Raw genomic sequence first — 22548 nt, 5'->3', positions numbered from 1 at the left:
TCAAGATAAAAGACTGGGAGGTCATGTACCAATTACTGTCATGGGCAAAACAGACTTGACTTGGAGAAAATTATTGCAAATTAAAAATAAGAGCACAATAGTGAGGAAACAAAGACAAAACCTAAAAACTTCTTCCTGCTAGTCCCCCTTCTCCGCAGGCTCAACCTTGCTGCTGTGTTCCCAAGTCCTCTACATCTCAGGGATGGGGTTTATAGTCAGTCCATAACTTCATCTCAGACATTCCTTCCTTACACTTTTTCCCCACTCTGCTGTGGATCCCTACCACAGCATACACCTTCACAAACTGCTCCAATGTGGGTCCTTTCCATGGCCACAGTTCCTGCCAGGAGCCTGTTCTTGCATGAGCTCTCCATGGGCCACCTTTTCCTTTACTGCACCATCAACCTGCTGCTATGTAGGGTCATCCAAGAGCTACAGTATGGACATCAGCTCCACCATGGCCTCTTCAACGGGCTGTGAGGGAATCTCTGCTCCAGTGCCTGTAGCACCTCCTTCCCTCCTTCTGCTCTGACCTGGGTACCTGGAAATCATTCACATTTTAACTGCTCAGCATGTTTGGCACTTGGCAAATTAAAGTGGTATCATTTCTAAACCTTTGAAGGATGGTTTCTTAGCAAAATGTTAAGATAGTTTTCATATAAACTGTGAGCAATATTAAGAATCAACTCTGAAAGCAACGCGATTTTAGTTTACGCAGCTTAATGAGCAGAGAACAAATATGACAGCCAGCTGCCCATTTTCTAAATGACAGTGCAAGTCAGGTTTAGCAGGACTTTCTTCACTACCCAGACATGATAGCAAAAGATGTAAACTTCGAATTAGATTTACTTGAACATCATGAAATTTTTTAGAGTTCATAAAGAATGAAGGAGTTTTTTTTGTTTGTTTGCACTTTTTTTTTTGTTTGGGTTTGGTTTAGCAATTTTTTTTTTTATGGGTGAATGCTACTGTAGGTTTCCCACTTCCTGCCTTCATTTAGGAGGAATGCTTTAGAAGCACATTAGGTTGAAAGCAGACTAAGGTCAGATACAGCTTCTGATTTGCTTCTGACACCCCTTTCTCTAGGCAGACATGAGATTAATTTTTATCAAATCCATGGCAGAAAAAAAGGCAGAGAGACCTTCAGAAACCTAAGAGTTTTGTAAATGTCGGTTTCTGCGACATCTTTCAGGCCTATGTTTACAGACACAGCCTTGCAGTTTAGTAAATGTATACAACTCTTTCTGTAGGCCTTGAAGTAGTTGAGTACTATGTAAACATTACAGAAAATCCAGTAATATGTTTTAAATTTTGCTTTCTGTATAATGTTTTGATCAAGAAGAACCATAACAAAAATAGAAATGCTTTTCTTTAAAAAAAAATCTTTAATTCCTAAAGAGTTAAAAAAATTCAATAGTTCAGAAGTGGCAGAATCAGGACTACTCATACAATTACAGTTTGATTCATTTTCTCATAACATTTATTTAAAAGACAGTAAAATTCCTTTTCCTGCTGTCTGAATCCCTTTAACTCCAACAATATGAGAATGAAGGAACAGAGACATGTAGAGGTTTATAGGCTGGGGAAATTAGCCTGCTTTCAAAATTTGACCAGATTTGTTTCCAACTACTACATAATTTTAGCAACACAGAAAGCACTTGTAATCTGGGCTTAACACCAATACATATCTGTAGCAAGCAAGGCTCATGACAGTCTGGCAGTCCTCAAAGCACAAGAAGAGGCCTAAGACCAAAAAAAGTAATTTTGCCTATAACTGCAGGTCTGAGGCACAAAATAAAGACATAGAAAACATATTTCAGCTTCAAAATGTCAGTCTTGCTTATATGTACTTACTTGAATTAGAATGCAGGTTGTTGACTATTATACCAAAAGGCATCTAATACCAAACTGCTGAGGTACTAATTTAAGGGTGAGAAATATTCACACTAACTGAAGAGGCAGTAAAACAGCAAAATAACTTCCCTTAAAAAGAAAATAAAATATATTTAACAGGGTAATTTTCAAAACCTACTTTTAAAGTTTATAAAGATGGAAGAAACTTTGATAAGCTTTTACTGCGTTATGCCAAAGATCTGAATTTTGTATCCTGCTATGTATGCATAAACCATTAAAAAGAAATTATCTTCTACATGTTTTTTGATGCCCACTAACTTTGTGTTAAGGCCAGAAGGCATTTCTGCACTCTGTAGAGGCTACCACTGTTTTGCACAAGTTAAGGCATGATGGCACTTATCCATCAGCTTACAATACACTGTGCCCAGGGCAAGGCACTGCTTTCAAACTTGGTGATTACCTTATAAATCTATACTGCTCCAATTCCAGCTGTGTTCTCCAAACTTTCAAAAGATAACTATAACTATATTATATTTGTTGCAAATGCAAGGTCGAAGACAACTGAAAGCCCACAAGTTGATTTGGAAGTTTTGTTATATCATTTTCTAGACTGTTCAAAGCAACGACTGAGTAGTGCTATATATATGCACACTCGAGAAAGTCCATGAATCATCTGAAAAATCCATTGCCTTCCAACAAAACACTTCATGTTATCCTGAATGCTACCCAGCAAAAACCACAAGTTATTACTTATGAATATTTTCCATTTAAACATGAACATACCAAAAATCAACCTACCAAACAATAGGTCAATAGGTTTTGGCTGAAGTATGCTTACTATCATTGTGGATTAAGTGATGTCCAAGTATAAGGTAGCAGTATAAGGTAATACTGTATGAACATGATTAGATCATAGTAGGTCAGTATATAAACATGCTTAGACTGGAGTCGATAGGAGAAATATCAGCTGTAGGAAAATAAACTTCCTTGATTTGTTTTTAATGAGGAAAAGGAAGTGAAAAACTAATCTATCTTTATTTAGACTATGAAAAAAGCATTAACAAAGTTAAGATAAACTCTTTTATAGAGAAACAGTGCAATAGCTAAGTTTATTTATTAAGTTTATTTTCTCCTGCTCCCAAGTACAGTGAAGCACTTATTTACACACAAATTATTTGGTAATAGATCCTGGATCTACTCTCTCTGAAACATTAAAGCAACATGTTACAAACACTTAAACATACTCCTTTTCACAAAAACATGAGCACAAGAAAGATGTGGACCTGTTAGAGAAAGTTCAGAGGAGAGCCAGGAAGATGATCAGAGGGTTGTAGCACCTCTCCTGTGACGACAGGCTGAGAGGGCTGAATTTGTTCAGCCCGAAGAGAAGGCACTGGGGAGACCTCATTGTGAGTACCTTAATGGGACTAATATAAAGGCAGAAGAGGGACTTTTTACATGGCCAGATAGTGTCAGAACAAGGCCAATGGTTTTAAACTGAAGAAGGGCAGGTTTAGATTAGATGCCCCATCCCTGGAAGTGTGCAAAGCCAGGCTGGATAGGGTCCTGAGCCACCTGATCTAATTAGTGACACCCTGTCCATGGCAGAGGCATTGGAACTAGATCATCTATAAAGACCATTTCAACCCAAACCATTCTATGTTCCTATGATTCTATGAAGGGGAATTGTCTCAGAGTTTTAACACACATCCCACATGTTAAACTTGTCACTGTGGCTTTCCCTGCGTAAGATGTGGGGAGCAGTTGGAAGACTGACTGAAGGGTCAATAAAAAAAAAATCTCATTTTTCTTTTTAAGGCAATTTCATTATTGCTAAAATCAGAAATATCTTATTTTAAAAGCTTATGAAGGTTGTTGGAACCACAGTAATGTTAATGAATATTCAGTAATAACATGGAAGTAAAATCATATCAGGTATAATACCATAAAGGTGTGGAGCAACAAGAAACATGGAAACATGGCTACCTTCTGGATGACTATAAATGACAGCATGGAAAGCACAGAGAGAGTTATTGCTGAAAAAAATGTGCTATAGACCTTTTTAGTTGGAATATCTTTCAAAAATATTTAAAATATTTTATTCCACCATTAAGGGAATGAAAATTTAAATTCCTTGTTACCTTTTTGTGGCTAGCATTTATATCCTTTAAAAATATTTGCAGGAAAAGTAATAGAGGTAGCTCCCACTGTATATTAAGGTGCATTCCTGAGCAGGAAGACAGTTACCAATTTGTCAGATAAAGCAATTTTTCCTCATCAGGATAAGCACAACAGCTACATGTAATAACTTACAAAATACACATCTTTAAATATACACAGGCAAAGTATGAAGGATGAAGCAAACAGGATGGAAAGGACGCAGAAAATTATCAGGAATGTCACTGAAGTGCTACTTCTAACTAATACCTGACAATCGCCTTATTTTTACATCTTTCATTGTGACTGATTTGATTCACCTGAGGACAAAAATAAAGATGGTGAACATACAATTGCTCAGAAAACAGGCAGAAGACAACTGTCACAGGAGATATCAGGCCTTCAGTTGCCCAGAAGTACCAGCTGAGATCTTTTGAAACAGTGATCCAACCTGAAATACCGGCATCTACTTCAGCTGATGATCGTACTCTGCCTTTTATTCCCCATATGATATATATTGTCCCTATGTGTATAAATTGTGTGCATGCATCTACCAGCTGTAGCATTAATTCTTACAGGAAAAACTGATTTTCTGCTAAACAAAGGTACTTTGTTGCTACTACTACTACTAAAGGCTAGAAAACAGAGCAACGACTGGCAAAGCAAATCTGAAATTATAAATAAAGCAGCAACACCTATCAGAGTATTCCTGTCTGAGAAATGTATGCATTAGAGAGGCTGACAAGTAAAATGAAGCTTTGAAGCAAGAATCAATTTAATATAGGGTAAAAAATGGTAAAAGAAACCTGCTTGGATGAAGTGGTTTTAAGTGCCTAGTTGAGCAAAGAAAGCTCATGAGTTTCCATAGAAAACAATATATGTACAGAGAAATAGGCAAGATCCAGCACAAGCAAGTGCTCTTTCCTCAGTTTATAGTAAGGCTACATATTTGCTGTGCACTTTGTTATGCAACAATAAAACATTACACACTGCTGGGCTCCAGAATCTGCAAGAAGAGTAGCAGCAATTACACTGGTAACTCTTGGATTGGCATCATCTCTCATCCTCACTTTCTACAATCCTGATTAATCGTAAGACTGACTAGCTATAACAAAAAAGAGAAAACAAAAAATTATTCCACTGTCCCAGAATTTTTGGCCTTTATATTTTTTTCCCTTTAACCTTCCCCATGTTTTGAAGAGCAAAGACACAAAACTGAGCAAAAGCAAAACTTAGAATTAATCAACACTTTAAGTGTACTTTCTTTGAAAATATAGGAACTGAATTTTGGGTCACAAATACAAATTTTTCCTCTTCTGGACACCACTTGTATTCCACCTCCACTCTCCCCAAAGGTTTAGAAACTCCAAATACACCTCAGATTAGTGTTTCTGTGCTATGATATACATAGGAAACTGTAGAAATCCCTTGAAGGTAAGTTTCTGACAATAAAAAGCTAATTTCAAAGCAATGAGACAAGTCCGTGGCAGGAAGAACAAAAAGATTTTACCCACATCCTCCCTTTTTTATTTCTTCTTGATTTTTATACATAAATCCACTTTAGCCTCTTCCCCACAAAAAAAATGAAGAATTATGCTAGTAGTGGCATTTTGGACTAAAATAAAAGAGCACGGTGAAGCAGAGTCTTCTTACACTCAAGTTACTATGTTCCTCTAAGTCAATACTCTGCATATACTAATAAGTTCCCATTAGTAGGTAATTAGACTTCAGCTTTGTAAACTATTTCACATATAACTTTTTAAATAAAGCCTGAAATATTTTTGTTTCTTTTGTTTCCTTACTTTTTTACTGGATGTAAGCAGAGTACTAATAATGAGCTGAGATTTTAGGAATTATACTGCTAACTAGAAGAGCAAGAGTAAATAGCACTTTTCCATTCTACATTCATTATGTTCATCCAGCTTTGTCCTTACATTCAGAGCATTTTCCTACTGTCACTATCAGTTTCAGCAGTGATTACACATTATCTCTCGCTATGAAAACCATGATCTACTTGATTATGCGCCCTAGCTGAAAAGTACTGTGAAAACAGGAAGCAATTTAAAATGGTAATTTGGTGTATGTAAATAATTTCAATTACTAAAAGTTCCTATCAAAAAGTTTTTTTATTTTGTAAACTTAGATTTTAGGTAGATGGTGTTGCAAAGTCACTCTGATAAAGTACCAGTGATTTTACTGTCACTCATTGATATTGGTTACCACAGTATTGTGACTGTATGCATAAACATGTATGTATATACATCTTCTAATTGCTATTCACAACTTCATACTGGATTACTACTGCAGTGGTCCTCCTAATTATTAATTACATACTGACATATTTTCTTGTCATGTGACGCATTTTCTCTCCACTCACCATAAAAATGTTAAATATCTCAAAGCTAAGATTGCCAAAATATCACTCATCTGAACCAAAAATTACTACAAGTTACAATTATAAATCTTCATATTGATAACACAACCAGGTCTTTTTTTTGTTTCTAGGACCAGGCAGAAGGGGAAAGGGCAATCATATGGAACTGTACGCAAGAACAAGTAGAAAAGCATCTTCAGAGTTTGGAAAAATGGTATTTCACTGACACAAACAGCATTTGCCTGAAATTAATATGACAAAAAGTGTCTGCTAAAACAAAATAATCCCCATTTATGCAATCCTATTAAAGAGGCTAAACCCACAAATTTTATTCATTTCTATGAATGGTCAAATGTTTAGCCTAGTGATGTCTTATATTTTTTAAGGACAAATGAGGAAAAGTAAGATCAGCCATTAAAAGGAACATAGTTTTTGTTTGGTTTTTTTAAATGAAAAAGAAGGCAAATATTATTTTGATGTATTTGCAACAATGTTGTTACAGCATTTCGGATTTATTTGGAACTTACCATTTGCAGACCAAACTTTCAACTTTTCAAAGATGGTTTTTACTGAAGAATTCTGAATTTGTATCAGTGTACATAACCACTGTAATTACAGATGTCATAACGTTTCAACTGCTTCACCAATACTGTTACAAGGAGCTTGAAGAGCAGTGTACCTATGAAAAGGTACAAATACACACACAGAACAGTATTTTAAAAGATTGAGCATACCTGTGTTCGCAGAATTTCGCCTTTTGACAGTTGCATATCACCAGTCAACTCTTTCACAGTAATGCCGAGTGGTTCCAGACGCTTGCTGAAGTAATTTGTCATTTCGGCTGCCAAAGCTTTCATAGGAGCAACATACACAATCTGCACCAAAACAACACTCACTTGATAAATGAGCAAACCCCACAACGTCGTTTGTTTCATGGCAACCATTACAAATCACAATTTATTGTGAAATATGATACCAGGCACTTACAGTGAAAAATCTTAATAGTGATATATGAAAAGTAGTTATCTTTGTTGGATAAGTGTGCAGCTGTTTAAAGGACAATGGATTTTGTTTATACAGCCTCATCGCTTTGAAAATTGGTTCTGCATGAAAGCTAAATGCATTTCATAGCTTTTTATTCACATAATAAGATTTTTAGAACACAAGTAAGAATAGCTTTAACAATAATGAAGTAAATCAAAACTAGCCTTATCTTTAACTTGGAAAAGTCTAACATCCTTGAGAACTTCCTGATTTCATATTCCATGTATAACATATAATGGATTTTACCTTACAAGTTAAAAAGCTGTTATTTGGTTCATTAAACTCCTACCTTGAACTCATCCTTTTTGATAACACCATGCTGGACATGCTGGCGAATTTCGTGAAGGATTGTCAGCATGGCAATGTTAGTCTTCCCAGCTCCAGTGGGGGCACAGATCAGCATGTTCTCATTTGTGTTGTAGGCTGTCTCGAAAACTATAGACTGGATTCGGTTTAGTCTTTTCATGCCTTTAAAAGCAAGTTGTCCAATCTGTTAAAACAAACAACATACATATCTTGAACTTTTCATAGATGTTTGTATATGTGTCTGTGTATCTATACATATATTAATCATAAGAAAAACAACTCATGGAAACAAACCTTTGGATACTTGTCATAGTATTTTTATTATTCCAAGTTTTTTTATTCTGAGGCTACCACTTCTACCCAGCCCTCAGACAGCGAATCAATAAAGAAAACAAATTATAGCAGGATAACATCCGCTAAAATAAATCAAAATCTTTAGCCTCATACTATTTCACCACTAAATTTTTTTTTACTCAAGAGCGTGATCAAAACTAATATGCAGTAAAATATTAACCTATTAGTAACTAAACATCAGTAAAAACAGCATTAATAAGAAAAGAACAATACACATCTCTAAGACAACAAACTATGACTACTCTATTGGCAGATGAGGCAGCAATACAACGAAACTCAGTAAAGTTGATTTAGCAAACACAGACACAAATTCAGTAAAAACCTTCTCTTGCTTCTGAGAAAATCTCCATCTTGCAATTGTTCATGTTCAGACCTTTCTCCAACAATATTTACAACAAGCTGCAGCCACCAAAAGGAACATAACACTTGCATGTGTAGTCCAAAACAAACTTAGAGAATGTTTTAAAAAAATAAATTTTATAGTTAATACAGGAAATAATGCTTATTATAGTTTAATGCATGTTTAAATCTTATAAAGTACAAATCATCAATTACAGTAATACTTTGCTCCTCTTGTCTCTCTGAAAAATTGTATTTTTACCAGGAAAGAACCACGGTACACAGACAGTGGCAATTGCTGCATTTGAAGATTGTAAAACCTTTGCAAATGAAGAACAGCCCTTAAAATATAAAATTAATTTTTAATAAACTTACTTTTTCTTAGTTATTTTTTACAGATGTTTAAAATAGACTGCAGAATACGTAATTATTTTCTTTCTACAGATTTAATTTTCTGCAATGTTTCTACTACAAAGAATGAAAAGCATCTTACTGATATATTTGAAGATTATAATTTTTACTTTACTTGTAGGAAACAGCAAAAGTATAGTAAAGAACAGGCCTCAAAGCATCTTCTGAAGATCTCCTTTTCCATTATTCTGGGTGCTTTAATTAATTTACATTTATTTTCTATGGTAAAAACTCTCCAATGCCACAAAGTCTTTCCAATTCTTTCCAATACTAAGCAAATTATTTGAGCAGGACTCAATTTATTACTAACTCAAGTAATTCAAGCTTAGGAATGAGGGCTTCATCAGCTATTTACATCAAATAATTCACTTAATTTTGCAACAAACAACACTAAGTCTATCATTGTGCTGCAGCTTTCTTGTAGTAGCCTCGTGAGGGGCTACGGACACAAATTACAAATTCAGATTAATAGAACATTTTCACAATAAATGAAAATTCTCTACTCTTAAATCTATAGGAATGATGTACTTAATGACTAACCAACTGCAGTTTTATTTTAGATGACTTTGAACATGAAAAAACAACATTCATTGATATAGAAGTCAATGAAATGCCATGCAATCAACACACTATTTCTTTTTGAAAAACTCCCTTTTCAGTTTAACAGTACCTTTGTCTTAGGAAAGCTTTTAGGTTGAAAACTTCCTGTGCCACACCAAAAAAGCAAGTACTACTCAAATCATGAATTGCATTTGTATTTATAGGATTTACAAATCTCAGATATATCCAAATTTCTATTTAAAACTGTTGTCTTTGGTGAAGGAAAAAAAAGTATCTAATGCAAGTAATAAATGCACCTTTCACCAAGTTCCTTCAATTTTTTAGTGGCTGAATTTCAGGATTACAAGAGTTTTCACTGTTACTGTTCTTGCACAGTTTATTCTGCTTGCAACACTGCAGGACGAAAGCTTATTTGTTTTGTACCGTGTTTTGTACACATAATGTACAAAATAGTGTGTTGTCTTCAAAATTCATTTCATCTTCATCAATGAGACTCATATCAAGTATTAATGGTTTTCCTGGAGACCTGTTGATTGAACCTGCTGCTATCAGGGTTCAATCAGCTATTTGTATGACCTCCTTAGTCATTTTAGGTTTCTAATTTGCCTGTTACTTCATTTTGAAATTTCTTGACAGATCTTTGTAATTGGTATATTTTTCCTTTTCCCTCCCATTCCATCAAGATGCTTTTAGAAGGTGTTATAAACACTGCATAAAGTTCACACTGATAAACACCATTCACAGTGTTTATAACAAAGGATCTACAGAGAGAAACTCACAAGTACAACTGGTGATTACTAATAAAACACTACATTACACAATATGTGTATTATTTAAAGAAGCAGTTTTTAAACAAAAGCAGGAACATTGCTGTCTAAATGAAGTCCAGCCTAAGTATCTTCAGAAACGGATGTCAGGAATTTTCCACAGTCACACAATTGGATATGTGTTGATTTACACATACAGGTCACCATACAGCTGTGTGATTATTAACACCCTTAAATATGTCCTTAAGTTATCTTAAACTACTGCTTGTAAGAATATGCTGTTCCAGCTCCAACTCTAAGTGTGAAGTATAAAACATCTTTTTCCTTTACATTTGGTAGAAATGATATATACTACAGCCAAAGGAAACGCAATTGTAAGCAAAATTAAATACATATTTAGAAAAACAAAAATAATTTCCTGTCTCCTTTCCTATTGGAAAATAGTAACACCATGGATTAACACTGACTTGGTAAGTAGCGATAAACAAACAAATGTTCTAGAAAAAACAGAGGAACAAGTCTAGCAAGTTAGAAAAATTAGCTTTGGCTTGTTTTCTGGAAAGATGCTAAGCCTATTGAAACAGGAATATTAAGAGCAGAATAAAGATTAACACAAACACCCCACAAAACAGAAAAACCATAAAAGCCTGGTTAAGAACTAGCAGCACTTTTTTTAAATAATGGTATTCTGAACCAGAACCTAGTTTTCCATTCAACACACTAATTAATTTTCAAGCCGGCATTCACAAATCAATATACAACATTCAGAATCACAAAACAGTCAATGAATAATATTCTTTGAAAGTTGACTCTGCAGGAATATATTAAGGATTTTAAAAGCTACAAGAGAAAGTAACTCCAGAGGAAAAAAAAATATCCTATGATATCTTCCAACCAACTGCCCATTAATTGAAAAAATATTATCTTTCCTCTACATTCCATTTTATTCCAAACAGTGCATAATCCAAACCCAGTAGTTTTGCTCTTATAAAACAGTAAGGCAGCATACAGAAATGCAATAGTATGCACAGAAGTCCACAGTTTGAAAAAAGTGTTTTCCTAAATTGATTTGCAAAACCTATATATTTTAAAAATGGAAAACAATTTTTTTCTCTGGCACATAAACATCAGCCAAGGCTTCTACAGATCAACTCTTTCATATAAACCAGTGAAATCCCTTCTTGCTTAAAGGTCTGGCAGCCACTGGATGGCAGAAAGTGTTTTTTACTGAAAATGAATGAGATGAAACATTTTTTAGCCTTCTATTCTACAGCTGATTTATCCCTACAATTCAACACAAACCATAGGCAGTTTGAGCAGAATACAATCTGAGTGTTACTCTCAACTAACAGGATTTCAAGCCTAAGATGATGCCATTTTTACACAAGCATGAATCAATGTGAAAAGCCACTGAGAAGCAACTCTTTCCACAAACCAGATGATACTCAAAGCAGCTGTGACGTGAATGAATAAACCCCCTGATTTTACTTCAGTAAGCTTTCCAATTCTTTCCCATGGAATTTATTGTTGCAACTAATGCATTTATGAATAAATGAGATTACACCTAATCAGGATATTCTAAATCAGAAATTTCATCAGAAAGATATTTGTGTGTTGGTGCTCTAACAGCAATTTAAAAATAGGACAAATTTGTTTAAGTCATAAAAGTAATATTCATAAACGAGTCCATACGGTTCAGTCTGCAGGCAAGCTACAGCTCAGAAACACAACTGCTTTAGCAACACAGTAGTGGCAGTGTCTGCTCTAAATAGCACAGACCTTCAGCACTTTAGACAGAGTTTTAGTCATGCAATTCATTACCAAGACCTTATAGAAATGTTCCATAATGATGACTTCTTCTGTCATATTATAACGAAGTAATAAGATTACTACCCATTTATCTTAGCGATAATCCATTGCACCCCTAAGCCAAAGTTGAGCTTTCAGCATTTTCCCCACTCATTAGCTTAATTTTAATGTAGTACTATTTTATTCAAAGTATCTTATATATCTCAGGTGCAACAAATCCCATTCTGCAGTCAGCTGTTCTACACTTTCAGTTAAAGAGATGATTGATCTTACTGCTAATAGTATGACTAATCCATGCTTTTTTACAAAAAAACCATGAAATTCAGGATGCGAAAACTCTGATGTCCCTTGTTCTGATACGTAAATAATCTCTAGGTCATCTTTCCCCTTTGCTGTCCTCTGGAATGTTGCTGGTTAAAACACATATCAATGCATATACAGTCATATACGCACACAAACATATGTTTTTATATGTATATATATACACATACACATTTTAATAAATACATTCCCATTATCCTTCTAAATTATGAACATTTAGTAGTCCCCCCTTGCTTTCTAATTATGCATCTATATACTTAAAGCACTTCTGTGCCAGCGTAAATCCTATTTTGTTACTGAAGGTACACTCAGAAATAAATATGTATGTTATACCTGGGGACTTCCACAGCTTCCCTCTCCTGATGATACTTTTCATATTCTGCTACTTCCATGAAAAAGTGGTAGCTTGTGAGATTTAGGAACAGAAATAAATAAAAATATAACTACATAAATAGCATAAAGGTAAAATTATTTTTATGTTATCTTAGGAGTACTATTTGAAAATATAATTTCCTACCTGCCCCAAAGACTGAAACGTTGTCTTTCAAAGTGCGCGTATACATTTTAAGCAAAGGCTCATAACACGCAAAAGAAAAACTGCATGATGTTTGGATCTGCTCCATTTAGCACCAAATCATATCAGTGAGATTCACTGGACTTAGGGGAACAATTTTTGCAGGAACAAGTAGCATACACAAAGATACGAAAATTATACAAGCGAACCAAATAGAGCTTATGATTGGCTTTGGGCCATAATTAGCATTACAATTTCTTCAAGTAAGTACAAATTATATTTCATTCAGAGTGTAGTACCTGAAGACTTACGTGCTATAAAGGAAGCTTGGAGTAAAACACATTAGACAGATGCAAATAACAAAGGGCACCAGAGAACCAGCAGCTTATTTCAACACTGTACCTGCTACAAGTGACTGGACTGAACTGAAAGCAATGCTTGCATGGTATGGGCTATTCAGGTCACTATTAGGAGCAACCACAGATCACAGAATCATCTCACTTAGAAATATCCAGTTCAGCCCCTCTGCTCAAAGCAGGGCCACTTACACCTATGCAGTTGTGTTTCAACTATCAACAAGGATGGGGACTCCACAACCTTTCTCAGCAACGTGTACCAGTATTTAACCACCTCACAGTAAAAAATTACTCTCCTGTGTTCAGATGAAATTTCGTGTGCCTTAATTTGTGCCCATCTCCTCTGGTGCTGCCACTGGGCACCACTGTTGAGAGTCTGGCTCCCTCTTTGTTAATCATTCTCACATCACGTATTTATACACATTTGTCAGACTCCCCGAGCCTCCTCTTTTCCACCTCTGTCACACTCTCCGCACACAAAAGATGTTCCAGTCCTTTAATTAGATTTAAAAGTCAGAAGAATTCCTAGAAATGACAAATAATGAACCATAAGGGTAAAATTATACTCTGACGTCTTATAGAACAGAGAATCACAGCCCATATAAGATTTCTTTGAATATATTCTTAATTGGAATTAAACATAATCTTTTAGAAAACCACAGAGCCTTTTATTTTAAAATTATCACCACATTCACTGGCTAATGCAGTAGGTATTTAAGTAGCAGTAGCCATCAGAAACCAGGGAAATGTGCATACTTTCAAGTTATATTAGTGACCTTAAACTCAAAACAAATACTGCAAAATTCTCCTAGATTCTGACAGAGTTCACTAGATTTAAAAAAGTATCCTGAGAGAAAAAAAAATTAATATATTCATTCTATATTAAAGGATCAGCTCTGCTCAAAGTTACCATAGCACAAAAATTATGAAAATTATTATGGTTTTTGGTTTTTTTGGAATGCTGCTTCTAAATCATGATTAAACATTCCAGACCTTTCAGACTTCATGTTTGCCAAACACTGAGAGTTTTATTGAATTACTCATTTCTCAGAAATGTCAAAATTCTGGACATAACAGTGAGTGCTGTTCAAGAATCAAACTTTCACTTAAGAAGATCCAGAGTCCATCCAGAGAAGTCCAGAACAGTTCCATTTGAAAACAAATTGCAGCAAAATCTAAGAGTATAACAATCTCCTACCAACTATGGAAACATAGGCCCTCCTTGAAAAAAAGAGCCAGTGAAAACCAAAAATAAGTCAAAGAATAAAAAACCTTCATCTGTGGTTTTGTGTGCTCATAGTTTTGTTTAGTTTTTTTTTGGTTTGTTTGTTTGTTTGTAATCAGTCCTGCCTTCTGCTCTCTTGAAGAAAGATCTATTCAAAATCAAGAGGTTTTAGGGAAAATATTTACCTTCATATATGGCAGCTAAGAGTTTACATGCCTGAAGCAATTTCAACAAAAATCCTTGTAAATCTATAGTTACATTGTCACCAACTGTATATATAAACTATTCTCTTGATGAATGACACTATACAAAAAACTGCAGCAGTCATACCTTTTCTACAGACTTCTGAATTATTCAACCACTTATTCTTGTACTAAAAAGACAACATTGAGAAATATTCTTGGGTTCAATGTATAGATTAAATCCAAAGATGTCTGCATGTACGTATGCCAAATCAGTTTGAAGGAAATGACAGGACAGCACTGTGGCGCTATAAGGCTTTCATTGCTCTGAGTTAAAAAACTGAAAGCTTGGGGGATCTCCTCCCCTCACTGGGAGAACTGTGCTGTGTTCATCAACCTAGTTACAATGTGACAAAAGATTATAGACAGAGTGATTATACCCTCTGGTGATTTCATTTGAGGAAATGGATAACAAAGTGTTTCAGAAAGATTTTTCCATAAAAGCAACTATTTCTACAGCAAATGTACATAAGTTTTGGCATCCAAACAGACACACAGGAGAGATTCTGATTTCAGTGTCACTGCTGCAAACTCAAAAGTATCCAATGTCAAGAGAATTATTCCAGATTATAGCAATGAAATGGAGATCAGAACACAGCATCCTCTTGGAGCTTTCTGATGCCATTTGTAAATTACACACAGAAATTACCTTGAACTAATGCAGCTGAAGGAAAATTGGCAACAGTTGTGGCATTTCCTAATAACCTCAGGAGTTAAAATCTTATGAGGATAGAAGGATTTGGGTTTAATTTGATCACATTTCATCCATATTAAATGTAACAAAAAAAAAGTTTTCTTTCTCATAAAATTACAAAATATCTTAATGCTGTGCAAAGCTAAAGCTATGGGAGAGTGATAAACAAAAAATTGTACAAATTAAAAAAAAATATTTAAAATCTACATTCAAAATATCTACAGATTTTTAAAAAAATATTTTAGATGTCCTGGACTGCTATCTATTTACATCTCCACTATCACTATCTCCCCAACTTTTCTAGATGGAGCAATGAGGAAACTGATGATGATTATATGCTACAGTCTATTCTTCAGGTTGTGTTGGAGTTTTTCCAATTCAGAGAACACTCCCATAATTTCTTATACTTTAATACAACTGAAAGAGACTCCTAGCTCTGTTTATGGCATACTGCTCTCATAATTTACTCCCCTGGGAAAACACAGTGCATCTCTAAGAGGAAAAAAACATCACTGTTAGATGCACACTGACTCAAAAGCAACTGCAATCAAAGAGTTAATATAGAAAAACCTTTCCCAGTTGTTCAAGAATATAGACACTGAAAGGCAAAGGAATAAACCCAACAAATTATAAGGAAAGACAATGAGGCATTGAGAAAACAACTGCATACGTTCTGGCCATTGATGTAAAAAAAAGGTTAGGCTACCAACATGCAGCATAAAAACTGGAGTCCTTTTTCTAACCAATATAAAATGGTTTCAGCTAACTTTTCCCAAGTAAAGAGATATGGATATGAAACTACGTAAAAATTACTTTTTGGAAGTTGAATTCTTGTATGAATCACCATTTATGAACTAACTGGAAGAATTTTGAAACAACTGCATCATATCAAGAGAAACGTATTCTTTTTCTTCCAAATTCTTGTTGCAGTTTTGAAAGAATGTCACTACTAACATAAAAAAAATTCTAAGCAAAAAGTTGTGTTGATGAGGGCATAAATTCACCTCAAAAAAGATGTGGCTACTCCAACTAGCCTATGGAGATAACTGGAAAATTCAGTGGAAATAGAGAATAGTGACAGAAAATAGCAGATAGTTTTTGGCCAAACCTCAAAAGTAGTGACAATGAGGAAGAGACAAGATATCAGATAAAAGGGATCAAAGTCCTAACCCTCCCATTCTACACAGACTTATGTGAATGACTGAGGTATGGGTCAGGATAAAGACACAAAACTTTCTGAAGGACTGCATCCAGGCATTTGCATTCAGCAATTCTCAGGAATTAATAATTTCAGGACTAATGGAAAATTAATACACTGAAAACTACAGATTCACAAAGCCTGAAAAGCTGATGAAGAAGGTAGCTCCTACCTTGCAAACAACAGTACAGATTTAACAAAGCTTTCCCACATACTGCTGTAGGTTACACCTGGACCAGATATTTTGTTTTTAAAGAATCACAGAATGGGTCACGTTGGAAGGGACCACAGTGGGCCATCTGGGCCAACCTCCCTGCTCAGGCAGGGCCATCCTAGAGCACATGGCACTGGATTGTGTCCAGATAGTTCTCAAATATTTCCAGCAAGGGGCAATCCCCAACCTCTCAGGATAATCTGTTCCAGTGCTCAGCCACCTGGAGAGTAAAGTAGTTCTTCCTGATATTCAGGTGGAACTTGTGCATCAATTTCTACCTGTTGCCTCTTGTCCTATTGACTGGCACCACTAAGATAAGCCTGGCTCCATCCTCTTGACACCCTCCCTTCAGATACTTATAGACATTGATGAGGTCTCCTCTCAGTTGTCTCAACAGTTTTGCTGCTACAGTAGTTATTAATATGCAAACATCTTTTTTTATTCTCAAGTAGTCAAATTATTGATGCGAAATTTGAGAGACATATTCTTATTTAGCCTAGATGATACATGTGCCAACATGCCAAAATGTCTCCATGTAAGGGATATGCACAGCAGGAAGACAGTCTCAAATTTAGAGGTCCAGAAGGACAAAGGTCCACACGTGTGCAAAGCAAGCAGAAGTATAATCAAGAACACAGAAAATTATCTCTGACATCGTCTCAGATGACTCAGAGAAAAAATGTCCACTCTTTTCAGATTCAGGGAACATAGGAGAGAAGAAGGAATATTTGCAAGTAAGTTTCCTTCATTATATTACGTTTTATGATAAGTAATTCCTATGAATGACTAAATAAAATCATCTTCCTCTATATTTTGTTCACTGCAAATGAAAATTTCTTAGTTCTTTTCTCCTCATAAATTCCCAAGAAGCTATTATTATACAAAACATACTTATTTATTAGTATAAAAACTAAAAATAACTCCACTCTTATTTGATGCATCTGGTTCCAATATTCTAACTGAAAGATTAAGTAGTAGGATAATTTCAATTTTCCAATTAAAATTCAGAAAAATTGTTTTGTTGTAAAAAGATACAAACCACACACAAAATCTATTTCCTGCTTAAAGAGACTTTACATTAGTTTTTGCTCCTTATTGTTCTGCTGACTCAAACAACTGGTCTTCAAAAAGTTTAAAAGTTTCACTGCATTAGCATTTATTGTGTGATTTTGAAGTCAATGGAAACTGTAAGTCTGAGCTGAATAGCCTATCAGTTATAAAGTCAATCTTTTAGTCATATAGCTCCTCTGTCCTAAAATCTTTTCAAAACATTTAAAATTATTTGGTGATTTCTAAGTGAATCCCTTGATGAACCATCTCAGTCCCATTTCTATCACTGAAAGACACAGCCCATTCTTATCTAAGATAAAAGATTCATGTCTTAAGGAGCATATCAAAACTTGTCCTATTTAAAGACAAACATTAAAATCAGATGAACTATAACTTCTCTAAAATATTTTGAGTAAGAGTTAATCTTTTAAATGTTGCAGCATTTCAGAACTAGCATATACCTCCCTCAACTTTGAAAATTCTCACTTTGAAATTACATTTCTTAAAAATTAAAAACAATTTTGGTCTTTGGTATAATTTGAATTAGAATTTAAAATACTATCCTGTATTTCACCTTAAATGAAGACTGAATACTCCTAAGAATGAAAGTCTCTCTTCAGGGATGCTATCAAAGTATAGCAGACTACTGCATTCTTTCACACTTTTACTATGAAATTCCACTGAGAAGTGGCTATTCCCTAAACAGGATGCAGCAGAAGCATGTTATTCATTCTCCAGTCCTAATTACCAAAACAACTAAAACTACTTTGAGTTGTTTTAATTAAAAACTTTAGAGATTTCTGCATGTGCTTAATACAGAAGTCCATATTCATGTCAATGACATATATGAGATCCCCTAAAGAATGAAAAATTAACACTTAACAGTTGCTTTCTCAATTTAAATATTTCACTTGTTATGATCATTTAATGAGGCCAAAAAACATGTAACAGCTGCAAAGTCACCAGGTAGACATAATTGGATTTCAAATATTACAGTGATTAAATGCAAGGGGAAAAGAATGCTGTGAACCAGAAGCTGGATTTCTTTTGAGCTACATGCGGCTGCACTGTGGAAGAACACGTCTACCTGAAATGCTTCCTGGATTTTTACTGGTCATTGGGTTTACTCTACAAAATTTAATACATAGAAGTCACCCAAGTTACAGTCATCTGAACTTCACAATGTGGAGCCTAAATATTATCTTCCTTGAAAGCAAGGAACCCTGTTTTTAAGAGTAGGGCAACAACATTTCATATTACTGCATAGTTTTGAAGCACAGATCTCTTTCAGTATTTTATTTTTAAATGACCCCTAATTAATTCAGTACTATTTTATGCATGCAAAGGCATTAGTTCTAACTGCTCATGTAGAAGCAAATATTTAATCTGTTAACGTAGAAGGCACTTCAGGATAATGTTTTCAAACTATTTACTTTAGCTTACCTTAACACGACAAACTACTTTTTCCTACTAAACCTAACAAAAACCAGAAAAACTATCAGAATGCTCAGCAAGGTAATTAAAATTAGTAATAATTTTAACACATCAAGTAAAAATGAAACAATGGCAAACAGAAGAATATTCCCAGAGGATTAACTATTGCTGTCATAATTTCTCTACACCTCAATTTTCTTCTCTATTTCACTTAATTTCACACTTCTGCTACCCAAGATGGCAGACCTGTTTTACAGCATGGATATTAGATGACTTTTCCCTAAATTTTACAAGAAAAGGCTACAAGCATAGTCAGTATTTTTTCCTACAAGAACACAGCTATTTTGTTCTCATGAATCACAGCTAAACTAGCAGCATTCACAGAAGTTTTCCTACCACAGGAAAATAAAAGGTAGGTGAGGGATGATGAACTTGTGTGACAGGGTCACCAATGTGTGGGAACAATAAAAGCTTAAGTACCAGATGACAAAAAGTACAACAGTTTTAAAAGCTGTTTGGAAAATTTGTCTAATTACTTCTGAAGGTAAAATTTATTTTTGTTTGTGCACTACCATCAACAGTGAATCAAATATGCTACAGTGGAAAAGGGAACATATACTCTCACAAAAGCCCCTGAGATACATCTCTCAAACTAAACCAAAGAAAACCCGAAAACCTGCTCTTTGGTAGCATAATCTCCTCCAGACTGGCTGCATCCTTTAGTAAGACACTACACACAGTGTAGCTGAGACTTCTGGCTACCAAATCTGGATTTGTATTTTATTAAAAGAAGAGCTTAAACTAGTTGTAAGAATGAGGAGGTTGCTCAGAACTGGTGCTCTTCTGCCCCCCCCCCCCCCAAAAAAAAAAACAACCCAGCCCTTTTTTTCTTTCTTTCTTTAAGTATTCAGAACCAGTTTTATTGGATGAATCTTTGCACAAATTAAAATCCTGGCAGGTAAAAGCAGGTACTTTGTTAGATTACTCCTAGGTACAGGCAGATGCATCTATTCCCACAGTGGCTCAGCAGGTGTTTTTCAGCAGCTGGTGCCCTTTACTGGCTTGCCTTTGTAAGTGTTCCCATCAGATTTTCAACTATTTCAGAGGCAGCACTACACAATATACACACACTTGGCAGCTGTGCAGAAAATGAAACAGGCTTATCATTTTATCCAAATCAGATGCAGTCAATTTTATCTCATGTTAATACTAAAAAATCCATTTCCCTATTCATATTTACTACTTGCATGAAAAGGAGCAACCTAAACAACTATAAGAATATATAACTCTTGTAAGACAGTATGTACTAAATATTTTAAAGCAATTTTTGCTTAGTATATTATGCACAGCCATGCTAGTTTAAAGAACAGACTAAAAGAAATGAAGTTCTCTATATTTATCAGTACAGATGTCCCTAGCATACTTTGAGCCATATTAATTAATTGCTCTTCTCTTTGAACTTCTCTGCCCAAGAAGAGAGAACTCAAGATTTTACAGAGCTCTTTAAAAAAAAATTAAAAAGGTTGTACATTAATAACTTTACTAGTACTTAGAATAAACAAAGTCTCTCTAAATGAGAAGGTTTGTTAAAGCTTCAATTACAAACTCACCAATGAAAGGACATTTGAAAACATTATTTTATATTCACAAGGATTTTTTCCGGTTTTATCTACATTTATTAGTGGGTTTTCCCTGTGGTCATTAATATCAAGCCCTTGAAAATAAAAATGTACATAAAAACACAGCCCAGAGTGACACAACAAAGAGCATATTTACCACATTTTCATAGCATCCTTGCCCCTCTCAACATCTCCAGTGTCTTAAACGTGGTTTGTTCATGTAACAAAACCATCAAACTTATCAGATGTTAAAAGGGTCTTATTATGACTATGTACATATATAAGCTAACACCAAAAATAAGTAAATCTATAAAGTATTTGTTGGGACAAAAGGGTTCAAACCGGAAGATTTAGCAAGGACATAACAGTTTTGCTCGAAGTGACCTTGCAGCTGGGACTGCTAAGAATGCTGGTGTGGAAAACTCCATTTATTATGCCTAGTGCTGTTCATCCTCTGCCTGTTTTGAGAAGTATTCTGAGAAGAATTCCTGTTTTGAGATAACACACTCTCATAGGCATACTTGAGCCTCCGGCTGGGAGAGAGATCATAAAGGCACAGCCTCATGGCAAACTGCTAATGTGCCCTTTGATACATCAGGGCTGGTGGTGGAGATGCTACATTCCCCTTCCCCCCCTGCCCACTAGGATGAGCTAAGGGATGTGTCTCCCTGTGTCTCTGCCACCTGGCCTTGCTGGCGAAATAATGAAATAAATTTACTCTTTTCATGGCAGCTGTGGTTTGGTGGTCAACTGTATGTGTCAATTCACACAGTATTATACAATATACTATATTCTAACACCACTTAGAAACTGATTTTTAAAGAAAGAAGAAAAATGCCTTGATAATCTTAAAAATATTAAAAGCACAAGACCATGAAAGGTCTTGAACTAAACTGCATATGCGACTAGGACAAACACAACTGAAAGAAGAAATTATTGGATCATATTTTAAGCACTCAATTTTAAGACACTACAAGGGAGGTAAGGGTATTATACTACAGCTGAAAAGCAAGGAGAAGGCTATTGGCCGAAAAGAAAAGATAGTCTTTCATTGAAAAGTCCTCTGAAAAATTTGTGTAGATGAGCTAACACAGCACATGCTGCAAAGGAAACCTTCAGTCTCATTCTAAAAGGATCCAACTTGTCCAGTGTAAAACCAAAGCAAATAAACCTGCTGTCAGCCTACCAAAAGACAGGTTTACAGCACAGGTAGAGAGAGAACACTATTTTGGAATAAGAAAGAAGTTACATTGCAAACTGCTATGCTGGTTGCTTTTTTAAATCAGGGACATATTGTACAATCTGGAAAGACCTGTAGGTGCAAGTCAGTAATCCTGGTAAACCAACATTTTAAGAAAGGATTTACAATACTTCCCCATTCTTATGGGACAATAAAAAAAAGCCTGTTTTCATTATACTTTTCTGGTGAAAATCCTTCCAATTTGTATAAATCCAGTCTGTTTTTAAATGGTCACATTACAGTAATTTGATCCACATCATCATACTAAAAATAAAAGCCACATCATATAAATAGGCGAAGGAGGATGTAGTTTGAGAAAATACAGGCTTACATCTGATCAATTATATAATGCCTAGCTCCAAAACTCATGTGAGATGTGATGTATGTGCTTCCTTTACCTTCCTTCCTCCTCACCCCAAAAGAGGTGAACTGTGTCATTACCTCCACAATGGTGGATAGACACAT

General features: G+C 35.0%; 1 protein-coding gene across 4 annotated transcripts in view; it reads right to left on the bottom strand.

Annotated features, from left to right (window-relative positions):
- Positions 1–22548, bottom strand: part of ASCC3 (activating signal cointegrator 1 complex subunit 3) — a 253611-nt gene that overhangs the window by 177709 nt on the left and 53354 nt on the right. For all 4 annotated transcript variants that reach the window (XM_082276623.1, XM_082276626.1, XM_082276624.1 and 1 more), the window contains exons 9-10: positions 7719–7919; positions 7120–7260 (exon numbers count right to left, since the gene is read on the bottom strand). In XM_082276623.1, the coding sequence (XP_082132749.1) occupies positions 7120–7260; positions 7719–7919 (342 nt within the window). The remainder of the gene's footprint in view (positions 1–7119; positions 7261–7718; positions 7920–22548) is intronic.

This window comes from Coloeus monedula (assembly GCF_965178545.1).
Source record: "Coloeus monedula genome assembly, chromosome: 2".
In the NCBI taxonomy this organism is placed as follows: Eukaryota; Metazoa; Chordata; class Aves; order Passeriformes; family Corvidae; genus Coloeus; species Coloeus monedula.
Note: the sequence above shows the minus strand (reverse complement) of the source record. Positions and strands in the feature narration are given on the sequence as shown.